Genomic DNA, 17,697 nt, shown 5'->3' on the forward strand with positions numbered 1-17,697 from the left:
AAATCAAACAATATATGGTGTATGAATGCTAATGTAGATTACTACAATCTATAAAATCTCAAATAAAAAAAATCGAACAATAGTGTTTAAAAGACGAAAAAATTCGCAATACATAAAAGAGGAAAATCTCATAAAATACTTGGTGAATATGAAAACAACCTCACAAAAAAATCAAACAATATTGTTTAAAAGATGAAAAATCCGAAATACAAAATACTTGGTGAATATAAAAATAAAATCACAAGAAATCTCACAAAATACTTGTTGACTTCGAATTTACCTTTATCACTGGGTGAAAAATCTTTTGAATTAATTGTGAGATTTCTTGAACAAAGTGTAGAAAATTCTAAGAGTTGATTTTCTTGAACAAGAAAAGGAGATAACAATGGTGAAAAGGTAAAGAGAGAGAAATGAACAATTATGGGTAAAACCTAGAAAGAGAGGTAAGTGGGTAATGGTGATATTTTATTTTATTTTTTACGTGATAGTGGAGTAAAAAAAATGATCCAATTTGGGCCTAATTTGAGAAATAAAAGGAAAGGAAATTAATTATATTAGGATACAATTTATTTTCTAAAATACTGACATTTTTAATAATTATTTTAAAGTGTAGATGTTTTTAATAATTATGTTAGTAATTGTGACTAGTTTGCTAATTTTCCCCAAAAAAAATTGCCAAATCTTTTTTAGACCTTCATCGACTTCGTCCTTGTTCTTTCTCCTCTTTTTTCTTTCATTTTCTTCTTCTTCATCTTTTTTAAAAATTGATGTATCGTGGACGTAAATCGTTTCAAGTGAGTTACTTTTTTTATTTAAAATATCAAGAAGATTTTATATTTAAAGTTTGGGACTGTATAGAGGTGATTTTGAGTTGATCAAGCTTGGCCAGTTAATGTATATTTTATGTATAATCAGTGTATACTTTATAAATAGTTAAGCTATCTTCAACATTTTGAGTATATATTATAATCTAGAGTATAGTCAGTGTATAACTCATGTATAACTAAGTTACATTGTACAATCCGTATATATTTTTATGTCTTTTCACAAGCTATATTATATAATTGAGTATGTACTTTTACTATTTTTTTATGTAAATAAAAACAGGATTATATTTATCATGAACGAATACTCTTTATATATATGGGCAAAAGGGAGTATATTTTAGGAAAAATTACAGAAATCTCACCTTTTAGTTTACTTATTATCATTATTCCCTATAAGTTTTACAAATTTCCAAAATTCCTCATTTGCGCGCATCAAATTAATGTATCAGCGCTTATATTATTGTGGCTCGCGCATCAAATTAGTGTATCATGTATAAAATGTACATCATATTAGTGTATCATGTATAAAATATTATGTATCTTACATAACGATTAATGTATCTCGCGCATTAAATTAATGTATCAACACTTATATTATTGTATCCGTTTGAGAGATTTCTGTAACTATAAATTTTTACGAGATAAATTATAATTTTACCTTAAAAGTATGTGATTTCTGTAATTTGCCCTATATTTTAGCCTCAAGATTTTGTGGGGAATTAGTATAATTAGGGCGAGTCACCTCCCGATTGTGAAACAAAGTGCAACGTGTCAAACATAAAAGTAAAGGAACAAAAAAAACTGTTGTCTCGCCGCTCGCCGTGTGCATATCCTGAAAAAACTATACAATTTATTATCAGTACTGAGAAATGTTAAAATGGAGTTTGGCGGATCTGTAGCGGAATTACAACACAGGCATGAACATCAATTATACATAAAATCTCTGCAAATTTCTCTGTATTTATTTAGGTATGTTTCTGTATTTAGAAACACTAATTCGGTTCTGTTTTGTCGTTAAATGTTGTGATTAAATTACATACAAAATACTTAGTAGTGTAAGGCAGGTAAAAAATTGATTCATAGTGTGAAGTTATTTACATTTTCATTACACTGCAAATATAAATTTGTGCCACAGAACCAGCTTAATGGAAGATGCATTGGGGAAAATAGATTCACGTTAGTCCCTGAACATTTTTCAGTTGGAAAGATAGTGTTTTTTAAGTAGTGCGTGAAATCCATATCAGGTTTGAGCATAGTTGTCTTTAAAAAGGAAGAACGATACACAAAGCATCCTGTGTTACGGGGAAGCTCTACACCCCAAGAGTTACAATTTTGAATTCTTGCCGGAGCTGAAAGAACTTTCTACTTGCTTCTAGCATTCTACTTTCGATTACCAGGCTTTATGGAAGTGCTTTTGTTTTTTCCCCTCTATCGTAGATTAAGCGATAACCATTCCAAGCTAATTGCATTGTTGTTTTTCAGGTTTGGTTAGTGTTTTAGAGAGAATTGCAACAGAGATCATGTGTCATGGCATCATTTTACATCTCTTTCGATGTGAATATTTATAGAGATCTCCACGAGCCTGCTCTCGTAATTGGGGGATGCTTTGTCTTGGTAGCATTGATCCTATCGCTTCTCTTAATTTTTCAGCATCTCAGATACTATACTAATCCATCGGTGAGTACTCAATCAATTTAGGTATACATGGAGGAGTACTCTTTATTCTTATTTCTTAGAATGTAGGATCTAAATTTCCGTTTGCTTATCAGGAACAAAAATGGATCGTGGGGGTCATTTTCATGGTTCCTGTCTATGCAACTGAATCAGTAAGGATATAAACCAGTGAAAGGCACTCTGATTTCTGAATTGTTAATTAAGATATGTATAAAAGAAATAAGGTTCTAATTAGATATAATATTATAACGTCTTGCTGCATCTTTCACGAGATACACTATCTTTAAATGCAATATACATGTTTAAACTGAATGACTAAAGCAACAGCTTAAATTAATCTTTAAATCTGATGCAAAGTTTCTAAATAAGTAACTTCAAATTCTCGTGAGTTAAATGAATTGGTTCTGATCTTTTACAGATTTTATCCTTGTGGAACCCAAAACTTTCCCTTGCCTGCGACATATTGAGGAACTGTTATGAAGCATTTGCACTCTATTCTTTTGGAAGTTACTTGATCGCTTGCCTTGGTAAGCATGATCTCTATTTCCAATGGTGTTGCAAAAATACGAAAGATATCTCAAGAACTTCCTATTAGTCTTGTATAACCAGATAACAGTGAATCAAAATATCTGAAATGTTTTGATATTTTAACCGTGGCAATAGTCAACCTTTCCCTTGGTACCTTTGACGGAAGAGGAGTTTCTCTAACTTAGCATGTTAATGGATGTGTTTAAGTTTGTGGGGTCTACTACATGCAGTCCTTAAAAAAAATTACCAGAGTATAACTTGCATGATATGGATTTGTGGCAGGGGGTGAGCGACAGGTTGTTGAACTGCTTGAAGATGAATCAAGGAAACAAATCTGCCAGTCATTGCTAGGAGGAGAGGAGAAACCCGTGACACAAAAAAGGACGTTGTATAACTTCATTTTCCACCCATATGTCGTGGGGAAGCACTTGTTCACTATAGAAAAATTCGGTCTTGTACAATATGTATGTCAAAGGGGAAGAAAGTTCCATAGTTACGCTGCTGTACTCGGTATCTTCATACTAATGTCATTGTGTTCGACAGATGATTTTGAAGACGGTCAGTGCATTCCTAGCTCTTATTTTGGAGATTTTTGGGGTATATGGTGATGGAAAGTTTAACTGGCACTATGGGTATGCCATTTTCTCCATCTAAATTTTACGTATAGTATAAATTGTGAAGTGTGAGAAACAACTACACACATTAAGCACTACATATAGCTGTGTAATTTAAACACCATTAGTGTCATCACAGCTACATTTATCTAGATTCCAAAGGATCCTTCTTCAAAACGAAATCTGTTGACTGCCAATAGTTGATTGGCTAACTCATGTATAATTCTGTATTGCACTCGTTAATATCAAAGTTAATGATAGGGGATTTAATGTGCATTTTTCTTTCTTTTTTTCAGATAATAAGGATATGATGAACAATTGATCATCAAACCATTCTTCTTTCCTTTTTCATGTTGTTTAATGGTCATAATCATTCATTTTAGCTTTGAGACGTATCTTTCGGAGTTCCTATATGACGCTCCTCATTTAGCATTCAAGTCCTTGTATCAGGATGAAGGTGGACCAAAGATCTCTTTTCCTCACATCCACTTTCTCCTGGACTCAGAACCTTGATTAGCAGCAGCAGGAGCTAGCCTGTTTTCAGCATTTTAATGAAAGTAAAATGATAGGAGGTAGTGAAAAATGCATTGTGTAAGATAGAGAATGATATGACAGTGGATAATTCGAAACTCAGTGTAGGTTACAATTGAAGAGGTCACAATTGTAAACTACCAATCGAAACTCACTCTGAGAGATTGCGATTGTGACATCTTCAACTGCAGACCTTGACAAATTTATTATCAATTGGTAGCTTACAATAAATCAGTGTAGCAGCAATTTTTGCCTGGAAGCTCAATTTTTTCTGTTATAGGACTTTGATACATGCTTATTAAGGACATGACTCTAGATTGGAAGGTTTGGAGGTCAAAGATTAGGTAGTAGGTTCGTAGGTGGCCAAGTGTTGTCGTACTGTGTGGGAGAGGCAAGGGGCTAGCCTCATCTCCTCTGCTCCTTGTAGTAGTAGTAGTATTTAGTAGTCGTGTAGTTTCTTATTTTACAATGTCTTTCTGTCTGTTGCTTTATTTGTCTTAGATCTTGCTATTTTGCTGTTATACTTTCTTGCAACCCTACTTCGATAACTTCACTTTTGATCCAAGGATCTATCGGAAATAACCTCCCTACCCCAAAAAGGTAGGATAAGGTCTGCATACATCCTACCCTTCCCAAACGCCACATGTGTGACTACACTGGTTATGTTGCTGTTGTTGTATAGGACACTGATATATCACTCTTGTCTGCTTGTTTCTCCTTGCAGATATCCCTATATCACTGTGGTACTAAACTTCAGCCAGATGTGGGCATTATATTGTCTTGTCCAATTTTATAATGTGACTCACCATAAACTCCAGTCGATAAAACCACTAGCAAAATTCATTAGCTTCAAGGCCATTGTTTTTGCAACATGGTGGCAAGGGGTGGGTATCGCCTTGTTGTGTTCTTTAAGGGTGCTCCCAAAGGAACGGAAGTTCCAGACTGGATTGCAAGATTTTCTGATCTGCATAGAGGTAGGTATTCTTTGCTTTTTAATTCCATGGAAATGCTTCGAGTTCTATAGTCAGTGAAAGCTATAATATCTGCAACATCAAATCATCTTCATGTGCTGAATGAAATTTGAACATGTTGGGGACATATTGTTTAGTAATTGGGCGAAGAAATATTGATTATCTGATGGTCGAAGAACAGTGAACAAATAAACTTGGCCCAGGTCTTATGGTTAAAGAGTTCTTTAGATGTGAAGGGCTACCGAACCTAAGGTCTTTTCTCTTTGGATATTAGCAATATCATTTTTTTCACACAGAAGCTTTGAAGTGTTTTCCATCTTGAATAATCATGCTTTTCGATTTTCTTCCTTCTGATTTTGTAGGTTGATTGAACTGGCACAATCATCCGCATTGTGAATCCCCCCATTTAATACAAGTAAATTGTTATAAAAATATGATATGCTCAAAGTAAGACTGGAAATGCAATTTGGAAACTGATTCTATTCTAAAATTTTCATGAAGCACAATCTAAGAAAGTGGAAGATTTTATTGGACAAATGTTATTCATAAACACTTTTGGGAAATATGGTGTCATACTGATATCGAGACTTAGGTGATATCAATCACATGGTGTCTAGTTCTCCACTTTATTAGCTCAGTAAAAACTTCCCATTTAACAAGTACTATTACGTATCGGCCCTGAGATATTTAACTCTCATTTCTGCAGATGGCTATTGCTGCTATTGCTCATGTTTTTGTCTTCTCCTCGAAACCGTATCACTATGTGCCAACATCTGTGTATGAAGATTTTACTGCCCAAAAGGCTGAAACAACTCTAAATATAGAAGATGGAGAGAAATCGGCAGTTGTTGAAAAGATAGAAACTAAGGTTGAGGTTCCAGGGACAAGTGTCAGAGAAAGTGTTCAGGACATTGTTGTTGAAGGAGGTCAAAAAGTAAGGCCTTTTCTGTTTTGTTTTTTTACCCCCGCCACCTCTTTGCTCCCTTGGTGACTCGAACTCACAGCCTTTAGGCTGGAGGTCGAGGGTGCTTACCATCTGAGCAACCCCTCTTGTCTAAAAGTAAGATCTTTTCAGCACTTGCTCAATTGTTGTTGAAGTATCATATCTAATTGCAACATTTACTAAAACCATTGAAACAGGTTGTGAAGGATGTAGTTTTGACCATAAACCAAGCGATGGGGCCGGTAGAGAAGGGTATGACAAAGATCCAAGAAACTTTCCACCAAACATCAGTCGATGATGAGGAAGAAGAAAAACAAGAGACAGAAATTATGATTGAAGAACAAGAAGAGAATTCATCAGGCGAAAACAAATATAAACGAGAGACGGAGATTAAGATTGAGGAACAAGAACATAAATTATCAAGAGACAACAGATCTCAGGTGTCTGTATCGCGAGATAAAACAAGTTAATAGACAAAAGATTGTCAATTCAGGTATTTAAATCATCATGTTCTTACTTAGCAGGACTTGTAGATAACAGTTTTTTTTTTCTTTCTGTTATTGGTAATACGTACATTTCTTACCTTTAGGGGAACCTTTTATAGAGTGCACATAGTGAGATTCATTATCATGTTTCATAGAGTAAATTGCTCAATTTGATAAATTTATCTCCTCAAGTTACTTTTCTTTGTTTTATAGCAATAAAATCACTTTACGATTCATCATTTGTTGCTTTAAAAGTCACCATCGCCCGAAATTTACATAAAACCAATGGAAAATCCATTTGATATATTAACATGATCTCTGTGTAATAGTTGTTTGGATTCTTTAAATTGCAATGAATATCGTGTTATAAAGATCTCTCTTTTAACTTTATTCTCAAAAGAAATGCATCACTTTATTGTATGAGCCGTTATCTTTGGTAGCAGTGAATTTCACCTAAAGGTAATTTAAATGGCAGAAAGATTAACCACTCAATTGTTGTAGATTTTGCAGTTGAAGTTGACACAAGTAAAACTAGTAGTACGTATAGAGAGAAGCAAATGAAATATTTAAGGGGGTGTTTGGGTGGCTTTATGTAAGTTTTCGAAGAGTGTGACCGTTAAGAAAAATAAATAAATCGTTATGTGATTTTATCCTTATAAAATCAAGAGAAGTGACTTTAATAGATAAATTCATCAAACTGAATGATTATGTGAGAAATATAATTTATTTTTACGGATGTGCTTTTTCAGTATTATATTACTTTTAAATTTTAGGTTTTAATAGATGATTAACAAAATTTCGTCAATAAAATTTGACTAGTTCAGTTGTTAAATAAGTAGGCGTTTAGACATGCATTTAATTGAAATTTGAACAGAAAAGTGTTTTTAAGTTAAAGTCGAAGTTAATTAATAATATTTGTAGTTAGAAATTATATTTGGGCATGCATTAACAATGTCTTGGAATATACACAAATGACTGCATATTCTCCTTTTTTTCTTTAAAGTTGTCCAACCTCTTAATAACGATTAACGAGTCGTTTGCCTGCAATACGTAACTTTAGGAGATCTAAGAATACATGGCCGTAACCGTCAAATATTCTTAACTTTTATCAGGAAGAAAAAATCAGAAAAGTACTTCTGTTTGACCAATTCATTTGAGAAATACATTTATTCATTATTGATAAATAAATTGTATTTGACTTGTCTTTTTTTAAAATACCTTTGAATGTCAAATTACGATAAGAACAAGCATAAAAATAAAAAAAATAGTCCTTTCTACAATACACGTAGTAATTATTCATCCACTTTTCAAGCGCTCTTAGCTTATAGTGATGGGATAAAAATTTTGTATCTTATTTCGTTGTCATGTTTGGGATAACTTGTCTCATCATTCATATTATAGTGATGGAATAAGTTATTCCATATATATGGTGGGATAAGTTATCCCAGGATACCTAACCCCAGGATAACTAATTCTGAAATAACTTATTTCCAACCAAACGACCCGTTAAAAAGTGGGCCACTTTGGCCCTCGCAAGCGATGACAAAGCACAATGATAACGGAACTATCACTAGTCAACCTCGAAACTTGTGTTGACCTGCAGCTACTTGATAGTACTCAAGTGCAATCTAGGATAGGCTTTTAACATGATCTATATACTAGCATTTTTGTAAGTATCACGATCCAGACCGTCATGATTGACACCACACTAACCTGGTAGGAGAACCATTACTACAATCCAAAATAAACAACTCAACAAAAAACTAAGACATTTAAAGATACAGAAGCAAGTTTAAATGACCAAAAGAAATACGAAGTTCTCATAAATTCCAAAGGTTTAAACAAATAACTTAACCAAACTAATGCAGAAGTCTTAACTCTTAGAACCTGAAAGTCATTGTACCAAAACTCTAACAAAGAATCATAAGTCTAAAGAAAATGGGTACAACCCAATTAAACATACGAATAACTAACTAGAAAGTCTGAGTCCGAAAAGAGTAGACTAAAACATAGAGAACTCATGGCAGCCTGAAAGAACTAGCTCACCCTTGAATTCGAATCGATCACTGATCTTCTAAACGAGGTCTGTTAATAGCCGCCTGAAGATGCCTTGTAGAAAGAGCAAGTGCAGTATCAGTATACAATCACAGTGTACTGGTAGGATCACGTAGCTATCCTAATAAGTGAAACACATGTAAGTAACCACAACATTATAAAACATGCATATACCAAACATATACAATATTAGTCATCCCTTACGAAAAATGTACAATTTCACAATCCCAAGATATACAATTATGCCAAGTCATTGGTCCTCTCACGGAACCCATACCCAAATTGTTAGTATACCGATACGTGGTACCCGATCCAAGTTAGTGTGCCGAACGTGACACCCGATCCCATATATGCATCGAAACGTGGCACCCGATCCAAGTTAGTGTGTCGGAACGCAACACATGATCCATTCAACAAGCCACAATCACAATCACGATGTAGATTCTCATAATCATACAATCAAGTCATGATTCATGGCATACAATTATTCAATCATCCTCATTTACAAATAGTGTGATCAATAATGCAACATTCGCATACATACATGCATTATAAAGAAGTAATTACAAATACATATCACACCAACATGAAATCACAACCATCACCTACCTCGAACAAAGCTTGAATCCCCTAAGAAACTTGATTCCTCCCTTTCTAGATTATTTTCGCTTGTTCTTGGTCTACAAACAATCATAATAAAACGAGGATTAATAAACAAGACCTAATTACCCGGATTATAACCAATAACATCAACCCTAGGCCAAACCCTTGGTCCCCATATCCAGGTTAGGGTTCCTTCCACCATAAATCACATATCAAAACCCTCCCCCATCGATAATTACCCAAGAAACTAAGTTCTACAGATCGAAAAGCGGATTCGGAAAATGAAAACCTTACCTTTACCTCAAGAATGGTGGAAAATTGTCAAGAAAACACCTGGGGTCGCTCCTTAGCTCTCAAAGTCGAAACTTGCAGAATAAAATGATTTTGGGGTTTATTTCCGACTTAATTCGCGTTTGGCACACTATGGCGGCCCCCATCCCGCCACAGCGGCTTGCACAGAACCAGTGAGTCGATTTAAGAGTTTCAAACCCCCATTTCACAACACACCTTCATCCCATGACACTCNATGCCAAGTCATTGGTTCTCTCACGGAACCCATACCCAAACTGTTAGTGTACCGATACGTGGTACCCGATCCAAGTTAGTGTGCCGGATGTGACACTCGATCCCATATATGTGTCGGACGTGGCACCCGATCCAAGTTAGTGTGTCGAAACGCAACACCCGATCCATTCAACAAGCCACAATCACAATCACAATCACAATGTACATTCTCATAATCATACAATCAAGTCATGATTCATGACATACAATTATTCAATCATCCTCATTTACACATAGTGTGATCAATAATGCAACATTCGCATACATACATATATTACAAAGAAGTAATTACAAGTACATATCACACCAACATGAAATCACAACCATCACCTAGCTCGAACAAAGCTTGAATTCCCTAAGAAATTTGATTCTTTCCTTTTCGAATTCTTTCCGCTTGTTCTTGGTCTACAAACAATCATAATAAAGCGAGGATCAATAAACAAGACTTAATTACCCAGATTATAACCATAGCATCAACCCTAGGCCAAACCCTTAACCCCCATACCTAAGTTAGGGTTCCTTCCACCCTAAATCACATATCAAAATCCTCCCCCATCGATAATTACCCAAAAAACTAAGTTCTACGAATAGAAAAGTGGATTCGGGAAGTGAAAACCTTACCTTTAGCCTCAAGAATGGTGGAAAACTATGAAGAAAACACCTGGGGTCGTTCCTTAGCTTTCAAAGTCGAAACTTGCAGAGTAAAATAATTTTGGGGTTTATTTCCGACTTAATTTGTGACTTACCCGCTATGGCAGGCCCCATCCCGCCACAGCAGCCCCGCCCTAGCAGTAATAATCCTGTCACAGCGGCTTGCAGGGAACCAGTGGGTCGATTTAAGAGTTTCAAACCCCCATTTCACAACACACCTTCATCCCATGACACTCAGACAATACCCGTTCACGTTAAAATCAGTTTTGGGAGTTCTACTCGCCCGAACTCAATTTATTAAAGTCGTACTGATTCCTTATTAAATCACCCAATCATTACCAGATTTCCCTAGACTCACATGACTCCGATTTCGTCCAATTCTGGACTAGGCTAGGAAATCTCAAGTTACTACGAAAAAATTTTCCGACCTAAAATTTGTCCCCACTGGCTTTTCCATAACCACAAAATCAGGTCATTACAATAAATACCAATTTACCCATCACTCGTCCCCGAGTGACAAACTAGGAGAAAAGGGCTAAAGCAAGAGTAGAGTAGTACCTGAATCGTTGAACCACTGGGGATACTTGTCCCGCATGTCCTTAGCTTCCGGACATCGCGATCAAGAATTTCAACTGGTTCTTCCTCATACAGAAGGTCTTGTTTAACAAAACTGAGTCTCACTTTATGATATAATCTCCGTCCCCAAACCAACCAATTGAATACCTACACATCTTCTCATACAATGCCTCAATGAAGTCATCACAATACTCGAGTGATAATTATTGTTGTATGTACACTTAACTAACAACAAAGCTACTTCCAATAACCACCAAAGTTGATCGTACACATGTCTGCAACATGTTATCAAGGTCTTTGACACAACCATCAAGACGAATTATTTCTCACATAACCATGATAAACTTCTAAATCAATACTCGCTACAATTAGAGGTGGACTTAACCAACCAACACACATTCATAATACTCAAACAATCATAGTTCTTATCAACATCTCCTTTTCACAACATAAATTTTCATGAGCTTAAGTTATAAAAATTTGATCTTTAGACATCAGATACTCATCGAGGGATATGTCCAATCATACAAACTCTCTAACAACACTATCGAGATGCTTGATTTAGTAATTGTAGGTTACCTCTTAAGAATAGTAGAATTGGACCCAATGATCCCCACATTCAACCACACATAATCGATATATGACCTCGACGACAAGATGAATATTAAGATTGTCGGACAACCATAAATGCGCATGGTAGCTCTTCAATAAATTCTCATAAGCAAAGTGGTGCGTGTAGAACCACTAAAATACTTTAACAACTCCAAGACAACACCAATTATATCATTCGAAATAACCAAATCTTTCCAATATTCCCACTCAACCAAGACATCATCGTAGGATTTGGTACCCCTGATCCACCACTAGGGACCCACCCACAAAAGTGAAAATACACGAGAGCATAGCTAGTGAATCATACTTACAATACTAACAACCATCATAAGCACTCCGACCATTTACCTTATTACAAACCAACACTTTTAATGAAACATTTCTTAGGTACTTAACAATCAATAGTAATAAACTTTACGACTCAACACAAGTGTAAGTCCTTTCAAATGCTCAATATCGAATGCAATTGATCATTTCTCACCTTGCCAATTCATACCTTGACAAAATATATCACCACGAATGTAGACTTACAATGAAAAATCTAAATTGTAAATTCAACCGTATAACACAATCCCCTTATCTATCAACATTAGCTTGTACCTTGAAGATTCTTATGAATTCATAGATCTTCACTTATCATTGATCGGATCTCCATCGATCTTACAATATTCTTCGCTAAAAATTCAATTGTACTCATTACTAAACTCAAAAACAAAATCAAAGCACTTATCATCACACTCGAGCTAATGTGTGTACACTCCTTTCTCAAGTCTTTTTTTTCAATAGTTTTTAACCAATCTGATGGACATGTGACACTATTACCATAAACACAACTAAACGAATGAAATCATGCGTCTCTGAACCCAATTATCTACCCCTCTGAAGATACTTCTTTAGCCTTTGCAGTTAAATAAAAGTTTCTTGCTCTCGCCTCTCTTTAAAGGTCGTACTACATCCTACTATATTTTCCTTCATTATAATTCTAGCCCTTTAGAATTCCGTTCGTGTGGTGTCCCACCATCTCTTAAAACTTTCCATACAACCATGTTACTCACCAAATATTAGAAAACCATAACCTTAGATACTCACAAGTCGCACTTACTGTACAAAATTCGCTTAACCAGCAGTTTTATTATATATTTGCATCCCGTCACAATCCATCACGAACTCTTATTACTATTATGCTCAGTTATCCGTGCTATTACTACAAAGTCAACCTTTTCATCGACATGACTCCTCAAACTCAGGTATACTCATCAAATTCAAAGGACTAACACAATTTATACGCACTTTCTTACAAAAATAATTCAATTACCTTTCCCTAAGTATACTCATTGGGACTTTCTTTATCCATAAGCTTGTCATTCCGGTATCAATCTACTCTTTTATGGCTTAGGATAAAATTATTGGTCCTCGTACTACCCTCCTTCTTCTTAACAAACAAGACAGGAGCACCCCACGGGGAAACACTAGCACGAATGAAACCTTTATCAAGAAGCTCTTGGATTTGAGCTTTAAGCTCTCTCAATTCTGCCAGAGCCATGCGATAAAGAGGAATGGAGAAAGGGCGAGTGCTAGTTTCCATGTCAATGCAGAAATCTATATCTCTATCCGGAGGCATACCAGACAAATCAGTAGGAAACATTTCTCTAAATTCTGACACCACAGGAAATAGACTCAATAGAGGGAGACTCAACCTCAACATCCCTAATATGAGGCAATTACGCCAAACAATCCTGCCCCACCAGTTTCCTACCCCGCACGAAAGATATAACCTTAGCTAACTTAGGCTTGTACCCCTTTCCACTCTAACCTTTACCTACTCGGATCTCTAGAGTTACCGACTTAGCATTACCATTAAGCACATCATAATAGGGGGACAATCAAGTCATGTCTTAGATTATATCAAGTCCTTCATATCCAGCATAACCAAATCAACCCAAATCTGAATATCCATAACATAATAGGACAACACGATATACATGGTTAACTATGATTGACTCTTCAACTGGGGTAGAAACATGGATGGGGACATCAAGTATATCACAAATCATATCAAATTCTGAGGCAAATCGCACGGACACGTAAGAATAAGTAGAACTCGGATCAAACAACATATTTGCCATCCAATCACAAACAATAATAGTACTTGTGATCACGACATCAAACCCTCAGCCTCTGTCTTACCCGAAAGCCATAAAACTGAGCCCTGTCATCTTGACGGACAACCTTTTTGCTTGGTGGCACTGCTCCCCTACCTGCATTACCATTTCTCCGGCCTCCACGACCTCACTGATTTCCTCCTCATATGCCCAGGTTCTCCACAATTTTAACACACTTAATAACTTAACTAAGTAAGCATCACTGCTATCGTAGTAGTCGTATCATGACCCTCTTTGATATACATTCAATCTAGGAAATCGCAGTAGAAACTCTAACCTCAATTGTCACAACATAATTTCATCATTTACTAAGAAACCCATACATGATATGACAACAATACTAAATGTATTTTCCAAGGTAATGGTGTTCATTATCTAACCGTACCTTACCAAAACTTCTTGAATGTTGTCACCTATAAACTTGAATCTGCAAATCTAACCTTAATCCCTTCACAAGCGATGATAGTAGCTAGCGAGCCCCACAAAACTCTTAATTTCAGTCACAAAACTAGGTCGGACCCAATTTCCGACTATTTCAATCTTTTGGGGATCTACCATTACCCTTCCCTTGAAACTACATGCCCCAAAAAGGCAATCGAAGTCAACCAAAATTCACACTTAGAAAATTTCGCTTACCACTTTTGTTTCCCAAGAACACCTAGAAAAATACGAAGATGGTCGGCATGTTCTTCCTTACTTTTTGAATAAACCAAAATGTCATCAATAATTACTATAACAAAAGAATCAAGAAGTGGTTTGAACATACCATTCATCAAACTCACGAAGTTGCAGGCGCATTTGTCAACCCAAACGACATAACTAGAAACTCATAGTGCCCATAGCGGGTCCTAAATGTCGTTTTTGGTATATTCTTAGGCCTAACCTTTAACTGATGATAGCCAGACCTTAGATCAATCTTAGAAAAAACTAATGCACCATGCAACTGGTCAAAAGATCATCTATCTGAGGCAGTGGATATTTGTTTCGAATTGTGACCCTATTCAATTGCCGGTAATCTATACACATCTTCTCTTGCTAGTAATGGTGTTACCACTTTTGTTGCTCTAGTTAGGACAATAGAATGAATCAGGAAAGATACCAATTTATATCACCCAGATACTAATTGGATTCAAGTCACAGAACGAATGAGTAGAAAGAAGTGAGTTTTTCCTAAACTCTTATAGCCTCTCGAAGAAAAGTACAGACGTCTTTGTATCATTCCGCAAGACTCTACTAGACTCGTTTTGGTACAATGAGATCAACGAACCTAGGGCCCTGATACCAACTTTGTCACGACCCAGACCGTCGTGATTGACACCCACACTAACCCTCCGATGGGAGAACCATTACTACAACCCAAACTAAACAACTCAACCAAAAACTAAGGCATTTAAAGATACGAAAACAAGTTTAAATGACCGAATTAAATATGGAGTTCCCATAAACTCCAAAAGCTTAAACAAATAACTTAACCAAACTAATGCAGAAGTCTTAACCCTTAGAACCTAAAAATCATTGTACCAAAACTCTAACAAGGAACCATAAGTCTAAAGAAAATGGGTACAACCCAATTAAACATATGAATAACTAACTAGAAAGTCTGAGTCCGAAAAGAGTGGACTAAAACATAGAGAACTTATGGCAGCCTGGAAGAACTGGCTCACCCTAGAATTCGAATCGATCACTGGTCTTCTAAACGAGGTCTGTCAATAGCCGCCTGAAGATGCCCTGTACTCAACAAAGAAAGAGCAAGTGCAGTATCAGTACACAACCACAGTGTACTGGTAGGATCACGCAACTATCACAATAAGTGAAACACATACAAGTAACCACAACACTATAAAATAGGCATATACCAAAAATATACAATATTAGTCATCTCTTACAAAAAACATATAATTTCACAATCTCAAGATATACAATTATAACAAGTCATTGGTCCTCTCACGGAACTCATACCCAAACTGTTAGTGTACCGGTACGTGGTACCCGATCCAAGTTAGTGTGCCGGACGTGACACCCGATCTCATATATGCATCGAAACGTGGCACCCGATCCAAGTTAGTGTGTCGGAACGCAACACATGATCCATTCAACAAGCCACAATCACAATCACGATGTAGATTTTCATAATCATACAATCAAGTCATGATTCATGGCATACAATTATTCAATCATCCTCATTTACAAATAGTGTGATCAATAATGCAACATTTGCATGCATACATACATGCATTATAAAGAAGTAATTACAAATACATATCACACCAACATGAAATCACAACCATCACCTACCTCGAACAAAGCTTGAATCCCCTAAGAAACTTGATTCCTCCCTTTCTAGATTATTTTCGCTTGTTCTTGGTCTACAAACAATCATAATAAAGCGAGGATCAATAAACAAGACCTAATCACCCGGAATATAACCAATAACATCAACCCTAGGCCAAACCTTTGATCCCCATATCCAGGTTAGGGTTCCTTCCACCATAAATCACAAATCAACCCTCCCCCATCGATAATTACCCAAGAAACTAAGTTCTACAGATCGAAAAGCGAATTCAGGAAATGAAAACCTTACCTTTACCTCAAGAATGGTGGAAAACTGTCAAGAAAACACCTAGGGTCGCTCCTTAGCTCTCAAAGTCGAAACTTGCAGAATAAAATAATTTTGGGGTTTATTTCTGACTTAATTCGCGTTTGGCACACTATGGCGGCCCCCATCCCGCCACAGCGGCTTGCACGGAACCAGTGAGTCGATTTAAGAGTTTCAAACCCCCATTTCACAACACACCTTCATCCCATGACACTCAGACAATACTCGTTCACGCTAAGATCAGTTTCGGGAGTTTTACTCTCCCAAACTCAATTATATAAAGTTGTACTGATTCCTTAACGTCTTAGTTATCTACTCATGCAATTAAATTCCTTATTAAATCACCCAATCATTGCCAGATTTCCCTAGACTCACGTGACTCTGATTTCGTCCCATTCTGAACTAGGCTAGGAAATCCCAAGTTACTACGAAAAAGTTTTTCGACCCAAATTTTTTCCCCGTTGGCTTTTCTATAACGACGGAATCAAGTCGTTACAGTAAGTTTATCCCAAAGATTTTGCCCTATAAATAAATCATTGCATATGAGTGAAACACATCTCATTTTTCTCACTTGTAACAAGCATCTCAAGTTCTAAATAGATAATCCCATGTTTTTCATCTCTGGATCTTGATTAATACAAGCTCTGTCTCGGTCTTCAATAATATATTTCTCTGCTTTTATCAATAGTTCGAGATAATATCTTAGATGGTCGTTCAACTTTGAGTTATTTTTTCATAAAGTCACTCAATTTTGGGTTTTTCTTTCAGAATGTCATTTAACTATGAGTTTTTCTCTTACAAAGTCACTCAACAATGATTTTTTTTCTTACAAAGTCATTCAACTTTCTTTTATAACCTCAAAGTCACTCAACTATAAATACTTTACCTACAAAGTCACCCAACATACTTAATTAATTTTTTCATTAAAATGTATTAACATGAAATTTTTATGTAAATCAAAATTATAAGAAAAAAAATATTCATTTAAACCATTTTGATGACTCGACCCGTTAGACCTTTTATTTTATCCATTTCCCACCTAAATTCCTAAAATATTATTTCTTGTCTAAAACTCTATGACTAGCATATACAACTTGATAGGGAGAAACACTGACTAGTCTTCTAATGATCATGTTTCACAAAAACAACATGGTTTCAAATTGCTTGGTGAAACATAGTCAAAATCTCAAGGATTTTATTCTACTGTAAAACGCAATATATTAATTAATTCAAAACAGATGCATTCCAATCACACGTAAACTATAATTGTCTCTAAAAAATTCAAAGTAATTTCCTAAGTCAGTT

The 17,697-nt window shown here is 35.8% G+C and overlaps 1 protein-coding gene across 1 annotated transcript; it reads left to right on the forward strand.

Moving 5' to 3' along the window:
- Positions 1 to 2,288: 2,288 nt before the first annotated feature.
- On the forward strand, positions 2,289 to 6,797 carry LOC125876404 (protein LAZ1 homolog 2). The gene is made up of 8 exons (XM_049557589.1): positions 2,289 to 2,504; positions 2,597 to 2,653; positions 2,920 to 3,028; positions 3,312 to 3,493; positions 3,573 to 3,661; positions 4,899 to 5,148; positions 5,852 to 6,079; positions 6,286 to 6,797. The coding sequence occupies exons 1-8, from the start codon at positions 2,355 to 2,357 to the stop codon at positions 6,556 to 6,558; spliced, it is 1,338 nt and encodes a 445-aa protein (XP_049413546.1). The 5' UTR covers positions 2,289 to 2,354; the 3' UTR covers positions 6,559 to 6,797.
- Positions 6,798 to 17,697: the final 10,900 nt, after the last annotated feature.

Source organism: Solanum stenotomum, chromosome 9, assembly GCF_019186545.1.
Source record: "Solanum stenotomum isolate F172 chromosome 9, ASM1918654v1, whole genome shotgun sequence".
NCBI lineage: Eukaryota > Viridiplantae > Streptophyta > Magnoliopsida > Solanales > Solanaceae > Solanum > Solanum stenotomum.

Excerpts from the sequence above, each read along its gene's own strand:
- LOC125876404 (XM_049557589.1), top strand. The coding sequence starts at position 2,355 with ATGGCATCATTTTACATCTCTTTCGATGTGAATATTTATAGAGATCTC. Across the intron at positions 2,654-2,919 it reads CTGTCTATGCAACTGAATCA|ATTTTATCCTTGTGGAACCC; the intron begins GTAAGGATATAA and ends GATCTTTTACAG. Across the intron at positions 5,149-5,851 it reads ATTTTCTGATCTGCATAGAG|ATGGCTATTGCTGCTATTGC; the intron begins GTAGGTATTCTT and ends TCATTTCTGCAG.